Source organism: Vipera berus, assembly GCF_964194415.1.
Source record: "Vipera berus genome assembly, chromosome: 1".
Lineage (NCBI taxonomy): Eukaryota > Metazoa > Chordata > Lepidosauria > Squamata > Viperidae > Vipera > Vipera berus.
The window spans coordinates 295,294,258-295,310,114 of record NC_138202.1 but is presented as its reverse complement, the minus strand read 5'-3'; the positions used below and the strand labels follow the sequence as shown (position 1 = coordinate 295,310,114).

General features: G+C 38.0%; 1 protein-coding gene across 2 annotated transcripts in view; it reads right to left on the bottom strand.

The window, feature by feature from the left end:
• BIRC6 (baculoviral IAP repeat containing 6) overlaps window positions 1-15,857 on the bottom strand; it is a 153,745-nt gene that overhangs the window by 59,696 nt on the left and 78,192 nt on the right. For both annotated transcript variants that reach the window (XM_081313639.1, XM_081313638.1), the window contains exons 50-59: window positions 14,137-14,337; window positions 12,780-13,059; window positions 11,419-11,675; window positions 11,022-11,130; window positions 9,748-9,969; window positions 7,009-7,789; window positions 6,302-6,445; window positions 3,751-3,880; window positions 2,603-2,734; window positions 865-1,032 (exon numbers count right to left, since the gene is read on the bottom strand). In XM_081313639.1, coding sequence (XP_081169765.1) covers window positions 865-1,032; window positions 2,603-2,734; window positions 3,751-3,880; window positions 6,302-6,445; window positions 7,009-7,789; window positions 9,748-9,969; window positions 11,022-11,130; window positions 11,419-11,675; window positions 12,780-13,059; window positions 14,137-14,337 — 2,424 coding nt within the window. The remainder of the gene's footprint in view (window positions 1-864; window positions 1,033-2,602; window positions 2,735-3,750; window positions 3,881-6,301; window positions 6,446-7,008; window positions 7,790-9,747; window positions 9,970-11,021; window positions 11,131-11,418; window positions 11,676-12,779; window positions 13,060-14,136; window positions 14,338-15,857) is intronic.

Genomic DNA, 15,857 nt, shown 5'->3' with positions numbered 1-15,857 from the left:
CACAAGGAAACTGCGCCCACTCCATTGCTGGCAATGGGGGAAAAGTTCCGATACGTTGCGTGACGTCACGAGTTTGACATGTCTGCTACAGTACATCCTTAAGCACGGTTAAGCTTTGTTTCTCAGATTTTCCAGTGATATTGAAAAAAATCTCTGTTACATGTAGTCCTTGACTTATAACGATAATTGGGATTAGAATTTCCATTCCTAATCCATGTGATCATTAAATGAGTCACACCCAATTTTATGACCTTTTCTGCCAAGGTCATTAAGGGTATCCAGCTTCTCCTATTGACTTTTAGAGGTCCCCTGGGAATGTTGCAGACGACATCATGTTACCCTGGGACACGGCAATCACAGATACATGCTAATTGCCAAGCACCCGAATTTTGATCATGTGACCACAAGAATACTGTGACAGTTGTAAGTGCAAGGACCCGGTTGTAAGCCACTTTTTTCAGCATCTTCATAACTGAACGGTTACTAAAAGAATGGTACAAAACTACACATACAATAATAGTCTGGATAAATACTGAAATGCTATTATAATACTTGTTTAAGAAAATGTGATCAACACATATTTACCCAAACAGACTACTACACTACATCATATATTGAAACAGATAACTGATTCAAATGTAAGTTTACCCATGAACACTAGACATGTCTATAATGCTAAGGTTACAGGCCTATAGATACAATGTTGCATAGGACTATTTCATTTTATTAGGAAGCTTCTGTTTTTTTTAGATCAAGCTTTCTTTACATTGAATCTGAGAAAATGTGCAGATCTTCAGCATCGTTTTATGTACCTTAGAATTCTTGAAAAACATGGTCTAATTAAAAAAAAAAGCAGAAATCTACCTGGTAGCAGCTTATGATATAGGTGAAAAACAGGAACACTAATAGTTTTGCTGGAAGAATCGTTTCCTGTGGAGGAGCTCCCTACTTTATCTGTCACCACTCTCCCTCGTCTTGAAGGCGGGCGAGGTGGTGTGGACGATACAGCCCTTTTTGACTGAGATTTCAAACCTATAATGAAAATGAAGTGTTACATTTTATACACTTTTCAATGCAACTCAACAACGTTTACACTGATGCTTAAAAGTTAATGAACCTTTTAAATTTCTGCATAAACATAACCAAACCATGATCTGTTCTCCATACAAGTCCTAAAACTAGATAAAGAGAGCTCAATTAAAAAAAACACCACATTATACTTATTCCTTTTATTTATTCAGGGAAATAATCCAAGGCTATATATTTATGTTTGGCAAAAGCCTAACCTTCGTGGCACAGGTACACAAAGGAGATATCTGAGGATCTCTGAAAAACAGTTGTTGATGGAAAAGGCTGGAAAAGGTTAAAAAACTATTGCCAAGAGTTTGGATTGCACCAGTCCAACGTCAGGCAGATTGTGTACAATTGGAGACCATTCAGCACCATTATTACCCTCCCCAGGAGTGGTTGGCCAACCAAGATTACACCAAAAGCAAGGTGCGTAATAATCAGGGAAGTCTCAAAGAAGCCCAGAATAACATCTAAGGAACTAAAGGCCTCTCTTACATTGCTGAATGTCAGTGTTCATGAGACACTCATGAGGAGAACACCGAGCAACAATGGTAGACATGGCTGGGCTACAAGGAGAAAACCAATACTCTCAGAAGTTTGTGAAAGACCACAGGAATAAGCCAGAAGGCCATTAAAAGAATGTTCTGCTGATGGATGAGACCAAAATAGAACTTCTGGGCTTAAATGAAGAGAGTTGTGTTCGGTGAACGTTGCATTCCAGCATAAGAACCTTATCTCGTCTGTGAAACATGGTAGTTCAGTTTTGTGCTTAATTGAGTTCTCTTTAGTTTTAGGACTTGTGGGGAGAACAGATCATACTTGAGCAGAAATATTGAAAATTCAAAAGGGTTCAAAAACAAATGACGACTATCGTATTTATAAGGGAGACAATATCTTACATAATTACTTTTGAATGAACAGAGACATCCAGTTATGGCCTCCTAACAGAGGTTGCTATTGCAAGGCAGAAGCAACTTTTGCTTCAATGTGTTTAGCTGGAAAGCATCTTCTATCCCAGAATTTTATATACATTTTTGTAGAGTCATCACTCTCCGCTTTTCCCCAGGTCCAGCCTCATTGCACTCAACCTATATAAGTAAAGGGCAAACTGTATTTTTCTTCCCTATCCAATTATTAATACTCCTTTCCGAAACTTCATTTAGTTTTGTCATCCCTCTTCTCAGCCTATCTCCACTCAGGTTTTTTTTTGTCTTTTCTGTTATTTCTTTTGGAAGGCAGGGGAGAGTTGTAGACCTGGAAACTTTCAGTGATCATGAAAAACGTTTGGGATTTCCTTTGTCCAATGCCATACCCAGTGCCTCATTCACCTTTGCATTAATGCTCGAACGCATGGCATAACTTTAATTCAGTAAGTTGTACACTACCATACTCCAATCTTCTGCCTAATGATTGCAAGCCACCAGGATAGCTGACATTGTTTTAAAAAGAAGTATTAAATATAATATTAAAGTTAGCTTACTATTCTTCACACCATCCCAGTCATGATAACGTGACATAAAAGTAGACATACCAGATGCAACAACAACACTGTAATTGTCCTGAAACCCACTGTCTGCTTTAACTTTCTCTTTTTCTTCATAATTCTTTTTTTCCTTGTCTTCTTTTTGTTCACTAATTAATTTTGCTGTGATGCTAGGAGTATCTGAAAACAAAATATTGTATTATGTAGAAAACATTATTTACTTATTTATGTATCTAAAGGTGTATGTATACACACACACACACACACACACACTAGGGCTATAGAAAGCATTTGAAAGAAATGGTTTGCAACAAAATGAAGTGGTTGTATGTGGACATGCATGCAGAGAAGGCCAAGAACAGCTTTCAACATAATCACATAAGCCTGCAAAAGAGATACTATAATCAAAGAGAGGTGGTGTGCTTGTGTACATTGTGAAGTACTTCTTTTGCATGTCTTGCACAACACTAATATGTACACATGTACAAGATTTGTTCAGTATTGAGATCAGTAATAAATAGGAAGAAAATAAGGTGGAACTGATGCAAGTTGAATATAGTCATTACATTCTGGTAATATTATTATATATTCTAAAGCAGGGCCCCCCAACCCCTGGTCCGTGGACCAGTACCATGTTGAAGAGCACTGGGCCCAGACCAGAGCCCTGAGGCACCTCACTACACACTCAATGCAGATGCAGTTCCATTGAGGACCACACGCTGAGTACGGCCAGTCAACCAGCTATGAGTCCATAAGGGGTGATGCTGTCTAAGCTTTCTAAATTATAGTAATATACTTATAGCTTTCTAAATTATAGTAATATATTGGTGAGATATTTTGCTCTATAACATCTTTCTAAATAAGAGTTTTGAGCAGTATCTGGTTCTTAAATGTTAAGTCACTTTAATGAAAGTGCTTTAAGACTGCTAAATAAAGAATATTACAGAACAATACAGATGTACTCTTCAGCCCTGATATAAATTGCATTTATGTATAAGTCCATCAATGAAAGGCTTCTTTCTCTCTCTCTCTCTCTCTCTCTCTCTCTCTCTCTCTCTCTCTCTCTCTCTCTCTCTCTCTCTCTCTCTCTCTCTCACACACACACACACACACACACACACACACAAAGAGAGAGAGAGAAACACTTTTTCCATAGACTAGAGTAAAAAAATACCTATTTAATAAAAGCAACTTACCCGATACACGATCAAGAACCTCTGCCAGTGTTGTTGAGACTGGCAAGAGAAGAGTACGGAACTTATGTCCTGCCCCATACATTGGATGTTGAATTACGTGGCTGGTAGCATTAATTCTTCCTTTATACAACTAAAAGTTAAGAAACATAAAATTAGTTTAAGGATTTAGAAATGAAAAGGCCCTAAACATTTCAAAGTGTGCGTTTGTGTAGCCTCTGGGATTCCCCCTAGACTCACAACTCCTGCTCAGTGAAACTGTGGCTGGGAGGACTTTTGCACAGCTTCATCTCGTGTACCAATTGAGTCCATTCCTGCATTGGCAGGCCCTACTTATAGTCACTCATGCACTAATCACCTCCATGCTGGATTATTGCAGCATGAAGCGACCCTTGGAAGGGTATCCAGAAGCTTGATCAGCTACAGATGCTCACTCTCTTCCTGTTACTGCCTCCTTCCCCCATATATGTGTGCACACTCAGCTGAGGTGTGGCTCCTGTTCCGGTCATCTCCTTTCCAAACCTGCTAAGGCACCCAGCATGCTTCTCTCTCTCTCTTTGCACTCTCTCTTCTCCTCCTCTCTTAGTAGAGTAGCACACCAGCACTGAGCAGCATGCCCCAAAGGAACAGATCAAACCCCGGAAAACTGAACTTTCCAAGACTTGAGAATGGAAGAGTAGGAGCTTTTCTGGCTCTCTTCATTTACCAAAGCTTGGCCAAAAATAATGAGGAGGGGAAAAAGAAAAAAAAAAAGAAGAAGAAGAAGGCAAGCAAGGAGGCAGCCTCCGAAAGGCTAGTGCAGCAAGTCAAGTTTGGAACAAGCTGCACATGGAACACCCCGTACCCTGGTTCACTTCCTTTTTCTTTAAAGATCTTTTGTTCTGAGGGTTCCTGGACAGGACGGGTGGCATTCAACTTTTTTTGAGTGGCTGGCTGGGGAGGGAGAAATTGGTTCTTTTGATCAGATTACTTTTTCTTTTTGGGGGGGGAAGTGTGAGATTGGAGGTTATTTGTCAATAGCAACAGAAAGCCTATCCTGTCCAGGAACCCCCAAAACAAATGATTTTTTTTAAAAAAAGAACAGGGATGTGGGGTGTTTCAGGGACAGCTCCCCAAAGACAAACAGCTTCTTTCAAACTCGACTCCAGGAACTAACACCTCAGTGTGCCAAGTGCCGAGGCAGAGGGAGTAGAGAGAGAACAGGAACAAAGACGTTGCCACTGAACTAGTGTAGCTCCATCCCTTTTATCATTGTGGAAATCCCTAAAAACCTGGTTATATTATCAGGCCTGCGAATGGGAGACATGCTTAGATGGCTCCATTGCCGAAGCAGCCATTTTTACCCACTCTTTGCCTAGGGCTTATCTACTCATTTTTATATTTACCGCTTAATATGGATTTTATATTTTTGCATTGGTTGTTTTATATTATTGTTCCCGTGCCAACCAGAGTTGATTTATGTCAGATGGGAGGCTAAACAAATTTTATTAATGAATAAAATAAATAAATGAGCTCTAATGGATGCTCATTATAGAATACTATTTGATTCAGGGGGGTTCAACAGCTTACAAATGAGCTGAGCAACAACTAAATTAGGACATTCTCAAAATATCATTTTGTACAGTATAACTAAATTTCAGTCCCAGATTTTATCTCGAGACAGTAACTAAACGAAGAGTCCAGAACTTGAACACCAACCATCACTTCTACCATCACCCTATTTGCCATATTACCTAATTAATAAATCTAAAAAGTATAGAAGTTTTGAGCAGTTTTTTGTGACCTTGAGTTTTTAAAATAAATAGGGTATACTATTTTTATTAAAGCATTACTAAAAAAAAGAGCTCAGTAATAGGTTAATTACAATGATTTACAGCGAACAGCTACCAAGATGAAACTGATATTCTAAACTTCTTTACTTGAAAAGGAAAAAAGAAAGGAACAGCACACGCTACACAACAAAAAATATAATAGAGATGATCTCATTATTCGGGAGCAATGAATGGCAACTGGATTACGTAATTAACATGGAAGTGGATTACACTAGTAACTGAAGCATAATTAATATTAACCGATGGTAAAATATAGAATTTGTCAAGATATGAGAAGCATACATTCTTCTTCTTTTGCACCTTATGATTTCAAGTTATGACTTCTAAATTTTAGTATAAGGAATTCTATAGAACAGGATTATGCATATGGGCAACTTACAGAATCAGTGATTATTATGAATAAAATTGGAATAACTAGGTATATCGTAAAAGAACTGTGTAATATGTAGTTATTGGTTGGGCAAGGCTAATCTACATCATCAGGGCTGGAAAAATATATACTGCTCAAAAAATAAAGGGAACACTTAAACAACACAATGTACTGTATTTAATAGTAGGATGTCTTATCTTGTGTTCCCTTTATTTTTTTGAGCAGTATATTTTAATATTTCCTTTTTAGTAGGAACTGATGTTATAGAGTTTTATTTTCAACCCACTGTGAGTTTTACCTAGCAATTAGGGTTGGTAGCAGTGGTACTAGTGGATGTGGGGAGACAACTTACTGGGCAAGGTGACTGAAGAAACATTGTCACTTTTTCATCCTCTAGCATCAGCTGCAAAAAAAGCCTTCTAATAAACCCTGAAATATTTCCAGATGTTGGGAGATTGCTTCTATGAGGAGAGGAATGGAAAAGTTCACAAAGAACCTATGAAAGGAATGAAGACAAATTTAGACAGAGGTATAAGTATCCACGAGCTGTAAATATTTATTTGGTTCTATCCACAATAGGGCATATATTTGTTGATCTATGAGTTTCCCCATTTTCCTTTCCTTAAATCAGCATCAGCAGAATCAGGTCCTTTAGACAGAGCGTATCTACAGGAATTTCCCTAAACTCACATTCCGCTACTGGAATGGGCTATTCCAACCTTACCCAAAGAGCCCAGACTTTGAAGCAGACCATTCTCGATTCCTAACACAGCTAGACCCAATTCTGATCTGTAATAAAATTTGCTAAGTTCTTGAAGTTGCTTCCCATGTTATACAGTAGCATAAGAACCTCAGCAGTTCCAGAATCTTTATTCTGTAAGATTACTGTGCTGTCCTGCACATTTACTGAATTCTGATCTTATCATACGTGCCAGAATAGAAGGGTTAGCCATACCACAAGGAAATCTCAGAAAAAGACGCTCTCAACCAGTCCTCCAAATCCAGCTAAAGTGATAATTTATGGTCAACATCAACTATTCAGATTAATGTTTATGTTACCTGAGCCATCAATCTTTGATTATTAGGATGGCAAGAAATACACTGCAAGAAAAATGCAACGGTAGCATTTTCAATGGCTGTTCTCTGCTGAGTAGTCAGTCCTATTCCTGAAGTTGAAGTTAGCAAAGTAGGTCTAGCACTATTCTGTTGTGGTGCTGTAGCATGTCCTCCAGAAGTAGCACCACAATGGCAGAGTAGAAATAAAAGTGCTGTCCATAGTGGATTGACTTCAGAGCCACCTAACCAGTCCTTCATAAGGTTGCTGTTTCCAACTTCTGTCAAGAATCTGAGAACAGGGGCAACTAAATCTGCTGTGATAGGCATTTTATGAAAGTGCTGTGGAACGTGATGCCTTCTGATCCTGTCCTGGGAATTATCTGTTGATGGAGCACTGAAATCAGAGGCAGAAGTATGGTTAAAGCAAAAACTTGCAAGGCTTCTTACAAGGAGGGAGGGCAACCCTGAGTCCAATAGCTGTTTAATAGCTTCAGGAGACTGTGATGAGGCAGCAAGAGTGGCCAAGTGCGAATCAGTTAGTGCAAGGGGTGCTTGTGCATTTTTAGAGTCATCTGTTAAAGACGAAGAAAGATCCTGTTTTTTGCTGTCGTCTGTCATAGACAGTCTATGTTGCAACTGGATAGGGGGAGGAGTAATACCCATCCACCCCATGAGTAAGGAAAAATAATTTGGATGAATATGGCACATAGAACAAAGGAGACTGTCAACAGCTTTCTTCAAAACCACATTGCACGGAAGAGACATGGACCAATTAAACAGAGACCTATGGAGAAAGAAGAAAAAAAAACAAATTAGAAAACTGTATATATTAATTACACATAAACTAGCCTTGAATTCAATCATTCTATTTAAGCATCAAATGCATCAAATGCCCTTCGCCCAGTGCGCTCCCACAGGGAGGGTCTGCTCAGGGCCCCGCCGGTAAGAGATTGCCGGCGGGTGACACCCAGGGATAGGGCCTTCTCAGTGGGAGCGCCTGCCCTCTGGAACCAGCTGCCAGTGGAGCTGAGGACTGCCCCCGACCTCCGATCATTCCGCCGGGGCCTGAAGACCTGGCTCTTTGAGCTCTCGGGCCCAGGCTGAGGAGAAATTTATTTTAATTGGGGTTTTTAATAGTACAGGGTTGATTTAATTCTTTTTAAATTGGTTTTTAACTTTTGTATGGTTGTTTTTTTAACTCCCTGTAAACCGCCCTGAGTCCTCAGGGAAAGGGCGGTATATAAATAAATAAATAAATAAATAAATAAATAAATAAATAAATAAATAAATAAATAAATAAATATAACAGAAAAAGCACACTGCGTGACTAAATATTGATAATATGAATTTTGAGTCACTAGGGAAGTTATTGAGGCCAATAGCTACTGGTTTACAATTGTAGCTGAAGAACACCACCACAAGAGATTTTTAAAAAGCTTATGTCAACAAATAAAAAGGGATAAAATCAATTAAATCTAATATGCCAGGTAATTTTCATAGAAATTCTTTTTTCTCAAAGTATTACTGTCTCCAATTTACATTAATTTGAAGCTCTGGAACTATGAATTTGATAAAGTTTTCCTGTGGCATAGCTACAGATCTAGGTTATCATAGATTCCTTCTTCATTATCTGAAGATACTGAAGATTCAGGCTAAACTACCATGATTCTGTTCAGGACCTGGGGTTTATTTGAATGCACATCCTACTGAAAATATTTGTAGTTAAATTTCTTATATTTTTGATGCCACAAAATAAGTGACTACCTTAAAAGGGACTAGACCTGGCAATTAAGAGATGTACATTTTTAAATTGAATTTCTAAAGATTAACACTTCCCAAGAAAAGCAAGTTTATTAGGTAAATAGACCTGTTCTAGAATTGCAGTTATAGAACCCTTGCCACTGGGTTATACTAGTACAGAATCAAAACTTTCACTGCATCTTAAAAATACCCACATTTGAAGTGAAAACTGAGAAGACTCCTCCACAAGAGATAAAGTAGACATTGTCCAAGCAAGCAGGAAAATCCTATTGGATTATGAAAGTATATGGAAAACTAGTTCCATATTTCTGAATGATAATTATTGTAACAATCACTTAGCTTTGTGCATGTTTTTTTTTAATTTACAGTACAGGGAGTCCTCAATTTATGACCATAATTGAGCCCAAAGTTTCTGTTGCTAAGCAAAAGTTAAGTGGGTTTTACCCCATTTTATGACCTTTTTTGCCACAGTTATTAAGTTAGTAACATGGTTGTTAAGTGACTGTGGCTTCCTCATTGATTTTCTTGCCAAAGGGGAAGGGGAATCACATGACCTTGGGATACTGCAACTATAATAAATACATGCCAGTTGCCAAGCATCTGAGTTGATCACGTGACCATGGGGGGATATCGCAACAGTAACAAGTGTGAAAAACCGTCATAAGTCACTTTTTTCAGTACTGTTGTAACTTTGAACGGTCGCTCAACGAATGGTTGCAAGCCGAGGACTACTTGTACCAGCTTTTCGTCAAAAATGTATGAAAAAAAATCAATAAAACTTACATGTAAAGAGCAAAGGATTGGTGGTCTCATTGGGAAAGCCACTTTTTGTGGAATAGTTTCATTACATCAGCAAATTTATGTTTTAAGTACTTGAGTATTTGTGGCACTCAAGCATTGCAGAGATTTAAAAAACAACAACACACGGAGCTCTAGTCCAGACCTCTGTCACTTAGTAAAACTAATGCATAGGCTACTTACTCAAAAAGTTCTCTGTTCAACAATGCTGGCAAGTCATAGTCTACAAGCAATTCATAGCTATGCCATAAAATTGCTGCTACGCAATGCAAATGTGAAGGAGATGGCATGAGAAGACCATATTCTCTTGTAGAACTGTTTGGACAGACATAGTTAACTCGGCCGCTTTTTTTCATGGCTGCAACTCTTGCAGAATCACTGACCCATTTCAACAAAGCTTGAATTCTAGAAGATGGAAATACATTAAGAAGGCATATGGTAAGCATATTTATTTATCTGTAAGACATATACGGCCACCGGTCTTATATATAATAATCCTAAGCAGCAAACCAGAAAAACAATTTAAACAATAATGTCACTCATACATTCCCCACCGTGGTGGCCTAATATCCATCAGTTCCTCCCCATTCTAGCCTAAATATCTGGGATAAACGACAAGTTTTCACAGCTTTCTGGAAGGCTACAAGCCTTTTAAGGTATATTTATGGAATCTATTTCTATGCTGCCACTATCAAAACTCTTGGTGGCTCGCATATAAAAAAACAACAGAAAAATAAAAACACAATAGCGCTACAATAATACATAGTAACAATACTATGCAACAGATTTGGAGAAAAAAATGAATTTTAAACCAGCACACAAGTGAAAAATAATCTCAAACCAAAAATTATTTAATAATAATAACAACAACAACAACAACACAACAACAACAACATCTGCCTATTCTAGGTTCTTGGGAAAGACTTCATAGGTGGACAAACATGTCAATTTAGGTCTAAACATCTGGCTGACTGTGCGACCAGCCACAATTTATTAAACGTGTAACGTGCCTGACTTTCAATGACTCTGGGCAGCTCACAACAATCAAACAATATCACTAATTTGCTCTGGCTTTTATACCTTGTCTTTATGTTCAGCAATTCACACATATAGGCTCCCCTCACAGAGTTTATCCACTCCTAACATTTGGAATTTTAGTATACTTTCACTTACTGACAAGAAACTCAAAGTCAAAAAAGGAGGCTGATATCTATTCTGCCGACTAAGAGCAAATTTTGTTTAATTCCCAAATGCCAAATATATTAGTCTCTACTGGCTGAAGTTGAAATAAGCAATATCCCCATCTATACTGCAGAACTGCAACTATGCATACATAATGGCTGCATCCAAAATAGACGACAGAGGTATGTTTGTGAAGAAGGAAGGAAGGAAGGATACAATTTATAGATCTCAAATTTGTTCAGTTATGTATGTTTGTTTAAAAAGAAAATATTTACCTTTCTTTTGTTCCAGGGTCCTGAGTTGTCCCAAGCTGATAAAGAATGTCAATTGTGGAGTCAGAAGACAGGCCATTCAATCTTCCAAAAAGCAAGGGGCTATTCAAATCTTCTCATATAAACAAAAGTTTAAAAAAAGAAATTTACTAAGGATGATACAATATATAATACACTGGTCTACCAAGATATTTTAATAATTTTAACTAAGAAAAACAACATTTTCCCCAAGTTCTTACTTGTGATAACTGCAGTTTGAAAACACAGAATTGGAAAAATCAAGACATTTTAACATCTCACTATATGTAAATGCATGATAATCTACTAATACACTTCCTTTTTTTGTGAGAAGAAGTCTCAGCAAGCTTAAAACTAGAAAGGGATCAAACTATTTTCTTACCTGTAGGGTCACTCCCAGAGGCAGAACAATTTCTTAAAAGAATGTCAATTAATTTGAGGCCAATTTTAGTGGACTGAAGTCCAATTTTTACAAGCACAGCCTCAATATTTGGAGAATGCATGCCACAGTATGGTGACATCAGTAGAGCAGCACAGGTCTGCAAGAGGTTGGCAGTAGGTGCTGCAGCACTAGCCATCATTCCTTCTAAATCACTTATGTGAGTGAGGCAATGGTGCAACAGCCTTAACCATCCAATGCTGGAAAAGACAGAAGCACAGTTAAAACAGATTCCATCTTGACTTCAACACGAAAAATAATTAATATGTAAGTTGGAGTGGAAAAATCAAAAAGTACTGTTTCCCCTCCCCTTGCAGGTTTATCCAATTTATTTTAAAAAATATGAAAATAACAGTAGTGTTTCTTTTGAAAGAAACCCCTCTGTTGAGGTATTTGGACTTGTTAGAGAAATTATTCTCATGGAGAGGTTAACCTGTTCACAGCTCCTCAAATCAAAATTACAGGCCAGGACTGTTTATGTTAGGTCACATTAGTACGGGTTACAATGAGAATGGTATGAAACTTTAAAATCTTAAATTTTAAAACTACAGAGCATAAAAAACACTCTTCTGGACTGGCTTGTCAGAAATTTGAATCTTCATGCCTTACAAATTGTCTGTGAGGCTTAAATGTATAATCCAATGCTTCCCAATCAGAAAAAGAATTATTTATGGTTATTTCCCAAATCTAATTAGTGAAAAAATATTATAGATTTCAGAAAACGAACAAAGGTATAAAAGGAAGGGCAATAACCATTAAAGGCTTACATATTAAGCCAACAAAATTCAAATTTTTGTTGGAAGTCTAGTCGCCATAGGGGACTGTCAGCCTTACTAGGTAGACCAGATAGATGACGACTAGATAAGCTAATTCTACTTCATTATAAAACTATGTTAACAGAATCTTGCAAGCCTGAAAATACACTTCACCTACCATCTTCTTTACCCCCTGAGAAATTAGGGAGGGTCTCTTCTGAGCATCTTGTCCCACCCAGTTATCCAATTGTGGGCTCTGCAGTCTCTTATATGTTCGTTCCCCAGGCAGAGTCTCTTTGCTCTGCCTCCCAAGGTCTTTCTCAAATACCATTACAGGAACAGATACAATCTGTACGAAAACTGCAACTTGAAGTTTATTTTCAAGCCTGATTGTCAAACTTGCATAACTCCACACAATTTCCCCCTCCCTTGCTAGCCTGAGGTTTGCTGGAGGGACAGTATGAATCATGATATACATTAAGTCTTATAATATAGCAAAACTGTTTCACGTAGAAAAAATGAATTAATCTGATTACTGATAAAACATACCTTGTTTTAGATACCTGGTCTTCAGAAGGAAGGAATGGATTATTGACTGTTGCAGATGAAGTATTACCAAAGGCAGTGAGTCCAAGTAGTTTAATCTGAGATAGTCCTAACGTGCTAGCGTCCCGTGGGCGATGAAGGCGAAGACAGACAGCTGAGGCAACTTCAGCTTTCACAAGCTGTATTTTTATGTAGGTAAGACCACTTGTGATAACAGGTGTTGACAAAGGTAACATATTCACCCCATCTGCACTTATTTCAACAGATACCGAAGAAGGGCATGCTGTAGAGATAGGAGTGTTCACATACATTTATATGCAGATCAAAATTTACAGACATCAATTTCATTACTTTAAAACATGAAAGAAATACAAACATTCACATATTGAATGGTAATAGCCTTCCATCTTTCCAAAGTTGGTAAAATGAAGACCCAGATTGTTGGGGCAATGTGGAAATAATGCTTACATTGTAAGCCATTCAGACAGTGCTGTAAAGCACGATGGGGCGGTATATAAGCCTATATGCTATTGCATATTTAAAACCATGAAATCTTGTGGCATGTGTGTATACAACACACTCATAGCACCTGGAACAGTTGGTTATGGAACTAACCAAGGGAAGACAGAATTATAATCCTAAAAGTATTGAGATTATCAAAAACAAATGGCTGCTATTAATGTTTACAACTGACTAGATGCACTAACACATTCAAATCTTCTCAGAATGAGGAAGTAGGTAAGACTATAATGAAAGGGAGGGTCAAATATCTTATGACAGTTTTTAGGTTACTCAGAACCAATACAGAAGTAGCTGGTATGTATAGGTGAAATAAAAAAGGTACCATCTATGAATCAAATTATTAAATATAAGGAGTTTCTCTCTCCACGAACATTAAAACTAAAACTAAATTAAGAAAAGATCATAAACTTACATTTAAAAAGGTATAGTGTATAAGCGCAGCAGAAGCATGGATGGAGGACAAAAGATGGCAAACAGTTTTGATGGAAACTATAGCTATGTTTCTTTTTATCTCATGACTTTTAATTTCTTATTTGTCTTCCACACACTATATAATGTTGATAAAAAACGTAAGAATTTTGAAAGTTGTCCACTTTAGCATCTCTTTGTCAGATCTTTTTAAGATAGACACTTTCTTCCAAGTATGAATTTTACAATAGATTTAAAGCTGCACATTATTTGGCATAGACCCAGCAAGTTGATTTATTGTTTAAGATCTTTAAGATGGAACCTAGAATCAGATTGTGTTACTGGGACTCTTTATTTCCTCACAGTAATGCTATTTCAAAAGAGTTTCTTTACTGTTCAACAACAAATGAGGTATTGTAAATATACCTACTTGCAAGAGAGGCAAGATGTGGCTGAATATGTATTTCTTTTAGCAACACTGCAGCAGGGAGATGAATTGTAAGGTCACACCAGGCTTCCTCAGGTAGAAAGATGTAAGACCAAGCAGCAGATCGAGCCCTTCGATGTGGTGGAGTCGCCTGTAGCAATACTTCAGCAGGCTGGGCTGTAGGACTACTTGACGTAATTGAGCCTTCAATAAATAATTGCCATGAATTTAAAAAACACACCAGATAAACTTGCAAATTATCAAAAAGCCAAAAGAGAAGAGAGGGAAAAAAAATAAATATCGGTGTTGCCCACGGGCAAGCAGTTGAAGTACATTTGGGGCTACCGTAGTTTCCGGCATATAAGACTACTTTTTAACCCATGAAAATCTTCTCAAAAGTCAGGGGTCGTCTTATACACCGGGTGCTGAAAATTTAGGGACAGGGCTGGCTGGAAAACCTGGAGCGGATCTCCCATTTAGTCTGCGCAGGAAAAGCGGGACCAATTGGAGAAGAAGCTGCAGTCTGTAATTTTTTACAGGCTGGGGTCTGGGCATCTTTTCTTCTAAAGTTGAAGAGCAGCTGTAGCATATCCCAACTTGAAAGGCAGGTGGGGAAGGCAGCAGCCAGAGCAGCGGCTTAGCTCTAGAGACACATTTGACTCAGGAACTGGGCGGGCTGGCTGGAAAACCTGGAGCGGATCTCCCATTTGGTCTTTTTTTTTAATCCCATTTATATCCTGCCCTTCTCCGAAGACTCAGGGTGGCTTACAATTTAAAGCACAAATCAATGTGCTTAGCAATAGCCTTCATTCTGTGAATATGCCTGTTTATTAGGGCTTTCACCCCCCCCCCAAGCAGCATTATTACAAAGTCAGCTTATTGCCCCCAACAATCTGGGTCCTCATTTTACCTACCTTGGAAGGATGGAAAGCTGAGTCAACTTTGAGCCTGGTGGGATGCGAACCTGCACTAATTACAGGCAGCTGGTGTTACTTAAGGCTCTGCGCAGGGAAAGCTTTAGAGTGAATTAGGAAAAGTGAAAAAGTGAATTAGGAAAATAGGGAATGGTTGCTGGAATCAGGGGCTGCCACAAAGAAGAGGGAGTCAAGCTATTCTCCAAAGCACCTGAAAGCAGGACAAGGAGTAATGGATGGAAACTAATCAAGGAGAGAAGCAACCTAGAACTAAGGAGAAACTTCCTGACAGTTAGAACAATTAACCAGTGGAACAACCTGCCTCCAGAAGTGGTGAATGCTCCAACACTGGAAGTTTTTAAGAAGAGACTGGACAGCCATTTGTCTGAAATGGTATAGGGTTTCCTGCCTTAGCAGGGGGTTGGACTAGATGACCTCCAAGGTCCCCTCCAACTTCTTCTTCTTCTTCTTCTTCTTCTTCTTCTTCTTCTTCTTCTTCTTCTTCTTCTTCTTCTTCTTCTTCTTCTTCTTCTTCTTATTATTATTATTATTATTATTATTATTATTATTATTATTATTATTATTATTATTATTATTGTTTAATCCACTTGCACTGTTTTATGTTTACATGTTTGATGACAAACAGCCTTATGTTTATAAGTGACAGTTTTCCTACTAAGCACCTGCATGTCATAAGCATTTGAATTAAAATTACCATATTAAAATCAAATCTGATGTTTTTTAATTTTTATTTGGTGTGCGTTGGAAGAGGGGTAGTCTTATATGGCGAGTATAGCCCAAACCCTATAA